We start from the raw sequence: 15,303 nt of genomic DNA on the forward strand, positions 1-15,303 counted from the left end.
AAAGAATTATATTAATCAAATTTTTCAAGTTTTTAACTAATCATGCGCTAATGAACTATCTCGTTTTATGTACACGGGGAGAAGATCCCAATCCCTTCATCCGAACACACGTTAACATCTTTATTCCTCTATGTCATCTCGTGTTGCATCCCAATTCACCTTAATTAACCTCTTTATTCCTCTATGTCATCTTTTGTTTCAGAGGGTCGTCTTGTCAAATCTCGGGATAACTATAGGCCAAATTTCTAGCCAACCGCTACTAGAATAACGAAGATCTATGCCAATTTCCTCTATATTATAAAGTGTTGGATTGATGGTTAAGATTACCAAACCACAATTTGGACAAACTATAGCTTGAAAAAAAAAGGAGGGTATATATGACCACATTTCATGCAGAGTTAGCTAGCCATTAAAATGAGTTCTAATATGCAGAGCTATATGAAATTTAGAAAAATGAAAAGGACTCCAAGAAAATGTAAGAAATGAGTCTTTAAATAAAACACCCCTAGTCTTAATTTGAGCATGATATTCTGAACCTATCATCATATTATAGAGCATGGTGTTTCATAGTTTCATACTCTCTCCGCCACTTATATTTTGGGACGGAGGGAGTTGGACCTATCTATGTAATTTTTTGACCTACTTTATTTTAATTAAATAAATTAAAATTTATTTTAAATTTGTACAAACATAGTTTATCTATGTCTATGAAAACTTAGTTTACCTAGTTTCAATTAAAATGGGCGAATCTTTACCCACGGATCGACCTGAGCCATCCCTACCTTGCATCTATCGCGGGAAGGTGTTGAAAAAACGTTCAAACGGCATCTCACGTTTGGTGGCCCAGTTCACGTGGGGGAGGAGGAGGAGGTCCTTTTTACAACGAATCCTTGTGTTGCAACTTGCAAGTCCTGTAGTTCACTTATGCCTCTACAGTGCAACAGAAAGGGAAAACGAAAGCGGAAAAAAGAGCAGAGGGAGGCACGCACCAAACTGGGGGGCTACAGCAACGTACTTCGTGCCCCGTAAATACCCCATACGAACGATGCGTAAAGACCTCGCCAATCACATGTCTATGCTACCTAGTCTTCCTGAATCCTGACCACACATACGAGAGAGCAGATAGCGCCGCGCGTGCTCAATTTACAATGGTGCTGCCATGCCTTCTCTATGTGTTTTGGTGCTTAAACAGAGTCCGGTGAGACGCCGAGTTTGTTATGCGAGGGGGAGAGAGGTACAAAGAGAAAGAAAAGATACAATAGGAAGGAGACTTTCTCACTCTCTCCTTCCTCTATCGCAATATAAATACAACGTAGCGTAAATGTAATACATTTTAAGACTATAAATCTGAACGGTTTAGATCCGTAGTCTACAATATATCCCATATATACTAGGTTACATTTATATTGAAATAGTGAGGGTAATAGAGAAGAGTAGAATAATAGAGAAGTCAAGTTATCTGATGTAAAGCTGATGTTACAACTAGTACATATAAAAATATGTTCTGTATACATATATACTCTAATATCAATAAATAAACCTAATATATTCTTTGTGTGTTTTGTGTGCACTCTGTTCCCTTTCTCTTGCAAGGGCGGAGCCACCATGATTCCTGGGTATTCCCGGAAATACCCAACTTTTTTTTATCAAAAAACAAGTATACTTCTAGTATATACACATGTATACATATTAGTATACCTAAATCCTCAACTCTTTGATCCAAACACAGCTCAACCGGTCTCTTGCGATGCCTCCAACCAACTCAACCCACTCCGTCATGACCCATCAGATATCAGTTGACTCACTTAGCCATCACTCTTCCAGACGGCCCCCTCTCGCTCTCCCTCCGTGACCCACCCCTCCCTGGCTCGGCTCCCTCGCACCACTCCCCATTTGCAAACCCTAGGTGGCGGCGCGGCGAGACGGCAACCGGCGGCGGGAGCTGGACTGTGCTACCGCGGAGGGGGAGGCCATTGCCGCGGCGGGCGGCGGGCGGCGCCCGACACTCCGCCAAGGTAAGGCGGTCAGGTCGGTTGGGTAGCCGGTGGCCACGAGGGGCAAGGGCGGCCAACGGCTTAGTGCTTAGACGGGAATACCCAACTTTGAAATCCTGTCTCCACCACTATTCTCTTGATGTAGGTCTATACCGTTAAAACTCCTAGGCAATGGTGTCGAGCGGACGATTGTAGAAGAGCCAGCTTCACTTATTAGCCTTGCTCTAACTGGAGAAGATGAGAACCTTTTCGGTAACCACTTGCACGTATCCTAAATCACATCTGAAAATTTTATAATACCCCTATTACAAATAAATTTATTTATCACCAATCTCACACATATCAAGTCATGAAAAGCAAAATGACTAAGATGAACTTTACTTTACTAAATCATAATGTAATTGTTTCTTGCTGCATTTATCTTCCACTTTCATAAAGATAAATCATAATGATTGCATGAAAGATGAATTTATTTTGGGCAAACAAAAGGGGCAAATAAACCTGTTTTGGACAGAGATGATATTTTGGTAACTTTCATGCCTCTTTACTTTGGAGAGATATTGCGTTCATTTCGTGTGATTCTAGCTAGGGTTGTTTTAGGTGCACACCATGTAATTGCACGTTTAAAATATGCTGTGCATACATTGATGATTTGTGTTTATAAGGGACCAACAAAATTAAGCTGATAGAGAGGTTGTCAACTGTATACGGAATATATATGTATGGTACTTGCTGATAAAGTTAATTATAAGATCGTGTAAGATGCGCTACATTAGATATAGCTTAAACGAAAACTTTTTTTTATAGAATATAAATTTGGCGTGGGCTGGTCTGCCTGTTAGCTTATCAACCATGGTAAAAATATAAATTTTAAAAATTATTTTTGTGATTTTTTATCATAGTTTATCTTTTACATCGACTTTAAACCGCTAAATATAACACATATAGTTTTATCTATAAATTCTATATCTCTACTATTATAAAAATTAAAAATGTTTCCGCTGGATTTTCGGTACGTCATCCATGTTTGAGTGGATTTTTGAGTTGGTTATATATCGTCTGTATCCAATTCGACGTGAGTCTAAAATAAGTATTATACAATTCTATCCTGGCACAACCCCTCCCTGTCCCAGCCCAACCCAACCCAACCGGTCCACACCATCTCACGCGCCTCCACTCGGCCCCGCGCGCGCCCCTCTCCTGATCAACGTCTTTTTTTTCTCACTTTTTTCTTTTTCTCCCTTTCTTTCCAATATCCTCTCTTTTCTGTTTTTTTCCCTCATTTTTCTCTCATCATAAATATTTTTTTATACGACAAGTTTGCTCTTTTGCAAATGCTTTTCATCTACAGTAAAAAAACATTTACTAATAGAATAATCAAAGTTTCAATATTTGGTCCATGATGTATAGAGAAATGGAGTCACTCCTGTTGTTCCCCATCAAAAAATGTATAGAAAAATGCACATGCGTCAACTTATGGAATAGTCATCCGATCGATTTGTAAGGCTATGTAAATGTTTACATGAGGAATTCTTCGTGTAATGACGCAAGAAGCGAGCGCAACCAGTTTCAATGTTATATATGATTTCTGACTTTGTTTTGCTATTGTTTTGTTGGCCTTTTTTTGGTTTGTCATTTAAATTGACAGAGTTTTTATCAAATTATGAAAATTGTCTTCACATGTTGCAACATACAAACATTTTTAATAGTATGTGTAAAGTTTATCCCCACTAAGTATAGTTAATGATATTTCTCTCTACTCTCAGTAAGCCACATCATCTCAATTATTTTTAGCCCTTGGATGACTGATCTATAGTCCAAATTGTCTTACTGCTTTTCTTCACTTATAAAGTCATATCATCTTAGTTTTGTCTTTGGATGATTAATTTATATTATCTTCTTTCTTTTTCTTCTCTTATTGAGTCAAATCACCGTAGTTTAACTTTTGAACAATCAATCTATATATGATTTTAATTATTATAAACCGCATAACCTTACTTGTTTATAATTTTTTTCGATAGTTATCGAGGAGAGATCGTCAATAGCGGGGAATCGTGAGACCCCCCATTTGTGAGTTCGGCCGGGGGCGGAGGCTCATCTCTTAGAAATCACTCGCTCGTCCCTAGGATCACCGGCAAGCTTGCACGCAATCGGATTATACAGGTTCGGGCCGCTATGGAGCGTAACACCCTACTCCTGTGTTTGGGATTATGGATGAGTTTTACAAAGATTTCTTCACTCTAAAAAGCGCACTCGCTTCCTCCCTCCTGGAGTTTTGGTTTTTTCTCCCTCTCTCCCCTTTTTCTTTCTTTTTTTTCTTGTCTCAGTGGGCAGGGTCCTCCTTTTATAGCTCAAGGGGATACCACATGCGCCGCCTCTACCTACCCTCTATCGGAGGGGGATCCCAATTCACTTTTCCTGGGCTTTAAACCGTGCCTTCTCCCCGAAGCTAAGCAACAACCGATTCTCGAGTGGAACCAGGCGCCGCCCCCCGCCTGACACGGGGGACAACCCTGTCATTCCCTCATAAATGAACGATGACCTGTGACAGCCCTTCCTCGAGTGACGCTCGGACGTGACGGGTCATACCCACCCCCACTCTGCCGGGTACAAGGGTGACGTGAGGACATGGTTGCCCTATCCGTCGGATGTGACGGTGCCAGGCCGGTCACAGACCGGTCACATCCGTTGGATAGAGGTTAGCTAGGCGCGCCGCACGTCTGCCCTTACCGCATTAAATGCGGTGAGGGACAGTTGGGGCGTCGCACATTTATAGCTGTTCAGCCTGTGCTCTCGCTCTTTCCCTCCGCCGCGTGGCAGCCGGGTGAGGGCCTCGGGGCGAAGACGCGGGATAGCCCGAGGGGGTGACGCCATGCCCCGAGGCCCCCCCCCTCCCCCCCGCGGCTTCCACGACTCGCGTGACGCGCGAATGGGGCTAACTTGCAGAGTCACGTGGCCGGAAGGAAAGTAATTCCCCTCTACTTCACATACCCCCGGGACCATATCTCCGACAGTAGCCCCCGGTGCTATATCAGGTATTGATTTCCTGAGATCGTTCTGACATGGCGCCTCACGACTCCTCGAGCTGGGGTTGTGGGCCCGGCAGGGGATCCAAAAGGATATCACCGCGTGGCCAGGTTGGCGTGCCAACCATAACAGCAGTTTGACCGCCATTGACCGTGCTCATGATGAAGATACTTGAGGCGCGATAATCCCGATGGGTCAGTCAGACCACGCCTCGATTCTCCCGCTCGCTACTCGTGTGGCGGTAGTGGTGATGGTTTGCTCAACCTGCGCTCATAGCCATTGTGCACTCCACCTCGAATGCGCCACTGACAGACGCACTAAAGGCGGGAACGGATACAACGGGCGACATGATGATTGGGCGCAAGATGCGAAGAGACAAATGCGGGCGCGAGAATCGTGGGGGCAAGTATGGGAGCGCGAAACGAGGAGGCAAGTGCGGATGAAGCGAGGATAAAAGGGGGCGGAGGCAGAGACTCTGCCCCCTTCCTTTCGCCAACCGCCCACTCGTCATTTCGCTTCTCGAACCCTAACATTCTCGCCACCTTATACTGTCTCGCGCTCCACGCTCTCCGCCACTTCTCCGCCGGTTGCCATGGCCCAAGACACCGATGACGCAGTGCTTCCTTCCTCCTGCATCACAGCAGACAGGCACCTTAGCCTTCCCTTCAAGATCATGCCGGACGGTGCCATCATGCGGGCGGGAGAGTCGCGGCCGCGGCCGCGATATCCGGAGCGATCCGTGCACCTCTTGTCCTTCGCCATGACGGGCTTGATTCCGCCGTTCTCCAGATTCTTCCATGAGGTTCTGGATTTCTACGAAATTCATGCCTTGCATCTCGCACCCAATGCCGTGATGACGCTGGCCATCTTCGCGCATTTGTACGAGATGTTCATTGGGGTGCGACCGACGATGCGGTTGTTCCAGGCCTTCTTCATTCCACAGCTGTTGCAAGGCGCGGTGGTGGGGGGATGCTACTTCCAACCCCGGCCAGGCACAGCGGGTCAGTACATCGAGAGCCATCTCCGCAAGAAATGGGAGGACTGGAAGAAGGATTGGTTCTACACCGCGTTGCTGGACCATCCGCGACTTCGAGTTCCCGCTGGCCCTCCTGAAAGGTCCGCTGCATGGCTGGCGACTTCGGAGCTGGGCGAGGAATACGACGCGGTGTGGGATCGCCTTAGGGGCCTGCGGAGCCTGGGTCTCACGGGGGCGATGGTCTTTGGCGATTACTTCCGCCGCCGCATCGCACCTCTTCAGGAATGATCCCGTGGAGCGTGGGAATACATTGGTCCCAACGACCCCATGCGGACGCATGTGGGCGAGCGCTAGGACTGGGGTGCGGAGGACGCGAAGATGGTGATTCGGCGAGTGCTGGGCCTAGACTCTGCCGAGCCAACACTAATCCCAGATGGGATTCTTCCCCTCTGCTACGACCGCGACCGGGAGAGCATTCTGGCCGTGATGTCTGCCGTCGGCGCCGGTAGGAGCCGGTCCAGCCGAGGCGGCGCCAGCAGTAGCGTCGTCGGCACGGGTGGCGGTGGTGCGACCACGGGCGGGAGCCGGGCCGGCGGTACAGGCGGCGGTGGCTCAAGGGCGCCTGGATCGAGCCACGGACCCGGAGACGATTCCGCCTGTGACCCAAAGGGGAAACGGAAGGTGGCCTATTCCCGGCCGCCCTCTCCACTCATGCCTTTAATTCCTTTTTGCTGTGTGCCCGTAGCAGGCACTTCTTGTATTTAGGCCATTGTACCATCCTATCTTGTTCTGCAACTGAAACTTCTTTAACCCCTCTTACTCTTTTACCTTTTCCATTGGATGCCTGTGACATAGAGAGAAGAAAAAACCAGGGCAAAAGGGGATAATTAGACTGCCTGCGATTGACATGTCGTTTTGACCCCCCCCCTCGGGCTTGTTCTAGCGAGAAGATAAATCCGCGCTCGGTCCATGGAACCTAAGTGGTGATAGGCAAGACCATCGCCCTGCTGGAGCCGCCCAGCGGGACTGGCCAGACCGAGGCTGCGACGACCGGGGGTCGGGGATGACCGTATGTAGGCCCTTCCGATCCCCCGGGGTTCGGCACAACCCGGGGCGCGGCCCGCGCTCGTGCTCCCTTTCGGCGATTTTCAGGCCGCCTTACGGCACTTAGGGTTTAGAGTAAACACGGATTATCCCTTGAACCGGGACAAGCCAGAGGAAGGGGAGAAAAACGGTGTCCACAAAAAAGTAGAAAAATTCATTGCTTGTAAAAGGATACACAGTGGTAGCCCCCGGCCAGTCCCGCACAAACCGAGGGGTTGTGCGGGGGCTGGCCCGTGCTCCAGGAAAGCAAAAAATCTCGATGTCATGGATAGAAACGACGGAGGTGCTCGATATTCCAGGGGTTGGGCAGCTCTGTGCCGTCCTCCATGGTTAACCGAACGGAGCCTGGCCGAGGCACTTTGATCACTTTGTATGGCCCTTCCCACATTGGCGAGAGCTTGCTCAGCCCCAGGCGCGACTGAACGCGGCGTAGGACGAGGTCGCCAACTTGTAGTGATCGGGCCCGGACGTGGCGCTGATGGTAGCGTCGCAGGCTTTGTTGATAGCGCGCGGCACGCAAGGCCGCTCCCCTTCTCTGTTCTTCAAGATAATCGAGATCGTCGCGGCAAAGGTCATCCTGGTTGGCCTCGTTGTACAACACGACACGAGGCGACCCGAGGGAAAGCTCGGAGGGTAGGACCGCTTCGGCGCCGTACACCAAGAAAAATGGTGTTTCGCCCGTGGCGCGGCTTGGAGTGGTCCGATTTTCCCACAACACGGTGGGCAACTCCTCGAGCCATGAATCCCCGTGCTTCTTCAGGACGTTGTAAGTCTTGGTCTTGAGTCCTTTGAGGATTTCGGCGTTGGCTCGCTCGACTTGGCCGTTGCTCTTGGGGTGGGCGGGTGAGGCAAAGCACAATTTGATTCCCATGTCGTCACAGTAATCGCCAAACAGCTCACTGGTGAACTGGGTACCGTTGTCTGTAATGATACAGTTGGGCACTCCGAATCGAGACGTGATGCCCTTGATGAACTTAAGAGCAGAATGCTTGTCGATTTTGACAACTGGGTAGGCCACGGGCCACTTGGTGAATTTGTCGATGGCGACGTACAAGTGCTGATACCTGCCTCAAGCCGCCTTGAATGGCCCAAGGATGTCCAGCCCCCAAACTGCGAAAGGCCAAGATAGTGGGATGACCTGTAAGGCTTGGGCCGGCTGGTGGGTCTGCTTGGCGTGGAACTGGCGTGCCTTGCACCGTTGGACCCATTCTTGGGCATCTTGTAATGCAGTTGGCCAATAAAAACCTTGCCGGAAGGCCTTTTCGACTAAAGTTCGTGAGGCCGAATGGGCTCCGCACTCACCCTGATGAGAGTCGGCTATGAGCTCGATGCCCTGCTCTCGAGAAATACACTTCAAGAGTATCCCGTTGGCGGCACGCTGGTATAGGGTCCCTTCTATAAGGACATACTGTTTGGAGATGCGCGCGAGCTTTTCAGCTTCTGCGCGATCCTCAGGATGAGTATTGCCTTCGAGATACGCCCGGATGTCGGTCATCCACACGACCTGATGAGGGGGGTCAGGGTTGACCCCCTCGGGCCCCGAGGGGCGCGGGTCGCCCGGAGTCGGGTCGGTGGGCGTGTCATTGGGGTCCCTCAAAGGGCTCGGTCGCGCCGATGGTTGTGCGAGCCTTTCCTCGAAGGTCCCTGGGGGGAGTGGGGCTCGTGCCGACGCAACACGCGACAACTCGTCAGCAATTGTGTTGTCGCGCCGGGGCACGTGCCGGAGCTCAAGTCCATCGAAGTGGCGTTCCATGCGCCGTACCTCGTGGACGTACGCTTCCATTTGCGAGTCGGTGCACTGATACTCTTTGGATACTTGATTTATGACCAGCTGGGAGTCTCCCAAGACCAGGAGACGGCGGATGCCCATTCCGGCCGTAGCCCTCAATCCCGCGAGGAGCCCTTCATATTCTGCCATGTTGTTCGTGGCTCGGAAGTCGAGACAAACGACGTATTTGAGGACATCCCCGTTTGGCGAGGTCAGCGTGACTCCGGCACCTGCACCTTGAAAGTTGAGGGAGCCGTCAAAATGCATAACCTAGTGCCCGCCGCGAATGTCGGCGTTTGGATCCTCTTCTTCTCCGGGAAGGGAAAAAGGGACATTGGACGGAACAGGTTCGTCCATCGGGGTCCATTCCGCGATGAAGTCAGCCAGGATTTGACTTTTGATCGCGTGCCGCGGTTCGAACTGCAAACCGAACTCAGCCAGCTCGATGGCCCATTTTACCACTCGTCCAATACCCTTGTCACACCCTAAAAATTCAAAATATATAAATTGTTGTTTAATTGGAACTTTTAGAATTTATTTTAAAAGCCTAGAAGAGAAGATCTAATTTTAATTAATAAATTCCAATATAAAATGGGGCCAGATAAAATTTCATTAAATACTTTGCTTAATTCTATAATTCCTAGATTTTTCTGGGATTTATTTGAGCTAAGGAAGTATTTTTAATAAATGGAATTGCATTTCATAAATAATTTAAATTGAAAAAGGTTTTAAAAAGTCTTCTTTTGGCTTTGGGCCGAAAGTCGGCCCAAAACCCTTCTCTCTCTCCTCGGCCCAGTCCGGCCCAGTTCACCGCCGCGCGCGCGCGTCCGCCCGCTGACAGGTGGGGTCGTCGTCAACCTCCGGCCGCCGCAGCCCGAAACCCTAGTTTCGCGCCGCCGCCGTTTCCTTCCAAAATCCTGCCGCTCCTTTCCGTTTCCGGTGAAATTGATTGAGGGGAAACAATCTTTGGGATCTCCTCTACCTTTTCCCCTTTGGAAACGTCGGCTAATTCGTTTTGGAAGTTCGTGGAATCAAGTTCGATTCGGATCGGTCTCTTTCCTTCAAACCCCGATCTTTCCTTCCCGTCGCCGGCCGCCGTGGGCCTTCGCCGTCGCCTCCTAGCCCCTTTAAAAGGTTCCCCGAGCTCTCCTCTACCCGTCGCCACCTTCGCCTTCGTCTCTCGTCGTCCGTAGTGCCCTAGCGCCGTGTAGCTTCGAGCCGCCGTCGTCGCCGCCGCTCCAGCCGTGCGCCGCCGTCGTTTCAGCCGTCGCCGTCGCTCGGGAAGGTCGCCGTAGTGATCGTCAAGTCGCCGCCGTCCTCGTCCGCCGCTTCGCCGCCGCCGAAGACCGCCGGAGCACCGCCGTCACCGCCGACCCGATCTCCGCCGCCGTTTCAACCTCATCGCCGTCGCCGTCCGTTGCTCTTCCGCCGCCTTTTTGGTCGCCGGTGAGTTCGCCGCGTCGCCCTCTACCCGTTGGTGCCCTCCGTTCGTGCCGTAGTGCAGCCGTTCGCCGGCGAGCATGCGCGCCCGAGCCGCCGAGCCGCCGTCGCCGGTGGTGACGTCATCGCCGACGTCATCGTCGCCCTTCCCCGTGAGCCGGTCGTGGACCGTTCGATCTCGGCCGTCCGTTTTGGATCAAGTCGATCTCGGCCGTCCGTTCGTGTGAACCGCCGCCGTGCGCCCGGTCCACCGAAACCCTAGCCCGCTGACGCAATAAATCTCTTTTTCCTTTTCAAAAATAATTCATTATTGCGTCATAATTCAATTAAAATCAATATAAGTGTTTTAATCCGATTTAATCTTCAAAAATTCATAACTAATTCATCTTAGCTCCGATTTAGTTGGTTCAAGTCTCTAAATTTTTCTAAAATTGAGATCTACATGTTAAAAATATCCACATGTACTGTTCATGCTTGTTTATGTGCTGTTTTGGTGATTTTGCTCTTTTCTGTTTAGATTCCGTCGTTTCCGGAGAGTCCGTTTTCGCAGGAGAAGAGTTTGAAGAGTTCCAAGGCCAGCAAGGCAAGTCACACAGATCCCAAACAACCCTTTGAGCATGTTGATCCCGTTTAAAGCTATTGTTTCTATTCAACTATTGCATTTATTTTCGAATGTCATTGGGTGGAATTAACCTATTCTTTGTTATAGCCCTTTTGTTCTTGGTTACTTTATTCCTTGATACCTTGGGTTATTATAACTTGACTAGTTGAGCTTTATATATTGGTTCAGCTAGATATTAGATGTGATTGCTTATCCATGCTTAGAAACATTAGCACACTATTGGGATAACTTATGACTCACTATTATTTTAATGATGGCTTAATGATTGTTCACGATGGTCAATCGTGACTGGTTAATTAATTACTTGCCAACTAAAACCTGATAATGGTGGGTTGTGAGCACATGGTTTTGATGGTCGTGCTCATGACAATTAAGGACCGGTTCACGAGTTTCGGTTGTGAAACATTAACCGTGCCAACCACAAGCCAGCGTGGGCAACGGCTTTATCTTTTGTATAGCATAGTTCATTGCGGAGCACCAGACTGAGAAGTGGCGGAGATAAGCCCACGGAGGTCGCTGGGGAGTCCATGCCTTGTTTATAAGGGGGTGATTATGATCCAGGAAAGGTGCGCTGTAGTGGATTGTGTTATGCAAGGGGTATTGTCACAACTCCTTTCCGAGGTACCGTGGTGGTATTGAGGCACATGGTGACATGATGTGGGGTTGTGTCTTGTGGGTACAGTGGTACACCTCTGATCAGAGTAAAACTATTCGAATAGCCGTGCCCGCGGTTATGGGCGGGTCTAACAATGTCTTTCGTGATTAGTCTCACACTTCTCACCATAGTAAATGATGCTATAATTGGTAATAATTTGATTAGCTCCTGGTTTGGAATGGTATATTCCTGGTTTGGAGATAGAACTGTGCAGCCGGGATGGTTGTTCAGAATGGTTGGGCCTATGCAACAGGGTATGTTGTATAGCGTTGGGTTAATATTGTTTAATACTTAACTGTTTTATTAAATTCTCAAATGTTTGCTGAATGCTGCTTTTGCAAAAAGATGAAACCCTACTATGCCATCCTTTGTTATCCTGTGCACTTGCATATTTGCTGTGTGGCTTGCTGAGTATGTCATATACTCACCTTGCAATCATTCATCAGAGGAAGAGTTCTACAATGATGCTGATGGTGTGGAGGATTAGGTGTAGCCTTGGTCAAGCTGCTTGTGGAGTGGAGCCGTCTGCGCCGTTTATTTTATTTTCCGCTGCTTAGATCTTTATTGATTGAGAGGAACTATCTACCTCTGTAATGACATTTTATTCGCCTATTAATTAGAGTAATAATTGTACTCTATTATCAATTTGTTATTGTGTGCCTCGGCTGATTCCTGGACGAGGGTTCACACACATGTAAGCGTTTGGAATTTTAGATAGAAATTCCGGGCGTGACAACCCTCTCGGTTGTGCAAAATTTGGCCAACAGGGTATGTCGTCACTACGGAAACCCGATGCGCTTGGAAGTAATGACGCAACTTCCTTGAGGCCATTAAGACGGCGTAAAGCATTTTCTGGGCCTGCGAATACCGGGTTTTCGCATCTCGAAGTGCCTTGCTAACAAAGTAGACAGGCCGCTGCACCTTTCGGCGGGACCAATTCGTGTTGTCAGGGGCTGATGACTCGGAGCGCGCCTGTTCGGAGGTCTCGGGGGGATCCCGGACTGCCTCAGGATGATGAGGCTCGGGGCCACCTGCCAAAGCCACCGCTCCTCCCTTGGGGGCCTCAGGGTCCTCCCGGGGGCTGGAAACTTTGGGCGCTAGGCCTTCGGGGGATGAGAGGCCATTGCAAGCCGAAGGGGCCACCCGTTCGCCTTCCTCACGCTCAACTACTAAGGTGGCACTCACCACATGGGGGGTCGCGGCCAAGTAGAGTAGCAATGGTTCCTCCGGTCCCAGGGCCACCAAGATGGGGGGGAAGTGAGGTAAGCTTTCAGTTGATTGAGAGCTTGCTCAGCTTCCTCCGTCCATACAAATGGCCCGGAGCGCTTGAGGAGCTTGAATAGGGGCAGTGCCCTCTCACCCAGCCTCGATATAAATCGCTCAGGGCGGCCATGCATCCAGTGACGCACTGCACATCCCTAAGCTTGCTGGGGGGGCGCATCCTCTCTATCGCGCGTATTTTCTCAGGATTCGCTTCTATGCCTCGGGAAGAGACAAGAAAATCGAGAAGTTTGCCCGCCGGCACGCCGAACACACACTTATCGGGGTTCAGCTTTACGCGCGTGGACCTAAGACTATCGAAAGTTTCGGCCAGATCCTGTAGCAACGTGTCCTGGTGGTGCGTCTTTACCACCAGATCATCGACATATGCCTCTACATTGTGCCCTATCTGATTACTTAAGGTAATACGAGTCATGCGCTGAAAAGTAGGGCCTGCATTCTTCAACCTAAAAGGCATAGTTGTATAACAAAAGGTGCCCACAGGAGTAATAAAGGCGGTTTTTCCTCATCTTTCCTAGCCATACGAATCTGATGGTACCCTGAGTATGCTTCTAAAAAGCACAAAAGGTTGCACCCCGCAGTGGAGTCGATTATTTGATCTATGCGTGGTAGAGGGAAGGGATCTTTGGGGCATGCCTTGTTGAGGTCGGTGTAGTCGATGCACATTCGTAGCTTGCCGTTGGTCTTCGGGACGACCACCGGGTTCGCCAGCCACTCCGGATGGATCACCTCGCGAATGAAATCAGCCTCCAGGAGCCGCGCCACTTCCTCCCTGATGAAGGCCTGCCGCTCCGGGGCTTGACGCCGTACTTTCTGCCGGACAGGACGCGCATCTGGCCGCACGGCAAGGCGGTGCTCGATCACCTCCCTGGGGACCCCGGGCATATCTGACGGCTTCCATGCGAAAACGTCAGAATTCGCCCGCAGGAAGGAGACGAGCGCGCCTTCCTATTTGGCGGTCTTGGACGGATCGTCGCCAAGGGGGATTTCCTTGATGGGCACCTCGTCAGCCGAGGTGAGGCGCTTCTTGGAAGCGCGGGACGCAGAGGCTTCTGGGCCTGCGGCTCCGTGGCCACCGCCAAGTTGTCTGCGCGCTGCTCCGCGCAGGCGAGGGCGACCTTGACATCACTAAGGACGGTGATGGGACCAGCAGGACCCAGCATCTTCATCTGGAGGTAGGCGTAGTGGGTGGCGACCATGAACTTCACCAACGCAGGTCTGCCCAGAACTGCATTGTAGGGCAGATTGAGGTCCGCCACATCGAAGTCGATCCGCTCGGTGTGGAAGTTGGTGGAGTCACCGAAGGTCACCGGAAGCTCTACATGGCCAAGCGGCCATGTGTGCCTCAGAGTAACGCCATTGATTGGGAGCGACGGCTGGAGCTTCATCCCCGGGGCCTTGAGCGCATCAAAGGCAGCCGGGGAGATGATGCTCAGACTGCCCCCCCATCCACCAGCACACGTTTCATCTTGACATTGTGGATGCTCGGGGAGACCACCAGGGCCAACTGCCTCCCCCCCCCCCGAGCAACAACCGTCGGATGGTCGCTCTGGTCGAATGTGAGCTTTACTTCCGACCAGCGCGCCTTCCGGACCGCCTCATGCGTGGGAACAACGGCCAGAAGCTCCCGCTTCATGGCCTTGAAGCTTCGGCGAGAGGCGTGAGCGCAAGCCCCCCCGTCGAGCGTGGCGACGGTCCCCTGAGGTATCTGGAAATCCAGATCCTCACCGTCTCCACCATCATCGGCGGGGCCCTTGTCCTTGGCCTCCCCTCGCCGGTCACCGGTTGAGGTCGCGGGGGCTTTGCCCTCCCGTCGACCCTGCCAGTTTTCCTCATCAGCCTTTCGGAACCGCTCGGCCAAATTCTTGACCGAGCGGCAGTCGGCGAGACTGTGGCGGTAAGTGTTGTGTACCGAGCACCACTTATCCGCCGACCGGCCCTCGCCGGAGGGAACAGCGGGGCTCGGCTTATCGCCGGTGGCCTTTCCTTTGCGCGGGGCCCGCGTGGGCCCGTCTGCTGCAAGGACATGGTCCTCGTCATCGGAGCGGGCTGGTTTCCTTTTGCCTCTCCTATCTCGCCGCTTAGAGCGGGGGGCAGATTCGGGGGTAGCCGCAGCCGCCGCACCGGTGCCGGGGGAGTTCCAGGCCCATGCCTCCTCCTTCCGGGCCACCTTGTCCGCCAGCTCGAAGAGCTCGGCAGTGGTCTTGGGCTCCTTGGAGGCAATCTTCTCCAGCATGCGATTATGTCACACGCCGTTCCGGAATGCATATACAACTGCGTGGGCTAGAATGCACGGAATAGTGTTGCGGACCTGACAGAAGCGCTGTATATACGAACGGAGGGACTCATCATCCTTCTGCCGTACAGCGTGTAGGTCCGCCTCTTCCCCCGGGCGGGGATATGTGCCCTGGAAGTTCGTAATGAACTGCTGGCACA

General features: G+C 51.0%; 1 protein-coding gene across 1 annotated transcript; it reads right to left on the reverse strand.

Annotated features, from left to right (window-relative positions):
- Positions 1-7,363: 7,363 nt before the first annotated feature.
- LOC136356681 (uncharacterized) lies at positions 7,364-15,103 on the reverse strand. Its single transcript, XM_066310925.1, has 5 exons — positions 14,445-15,103; positions 13,870-14,304; positions 13,392-13,735; positions 8,511-9,099; positions 7,364-8,165 (listed from the first exon to the last, which is right to left on the reverse strand). The coding sequence occupies exons 1-5, from the start codon at positions 15,101-15,103 to the stop codon at positions 7,364-7,366; spliced, it is 2,829 nt and encodes a 942-aa protein (XP_066167022.1).
- Positions 15,104-15,303: the final 200 nt, after the last annotated feature.

Source organism: Oryza sativa, chromosome 5, assembly GCF_034140825.1.
Source record: "Oryza sativa Japonica Group chromosome 5, ASM3414082v1".
NCBI lineage: Eukaryota > Viridiplantae > Streptophyta > Magnoliopsida > Poales > Poaceae > Oryza > Oryza sativa.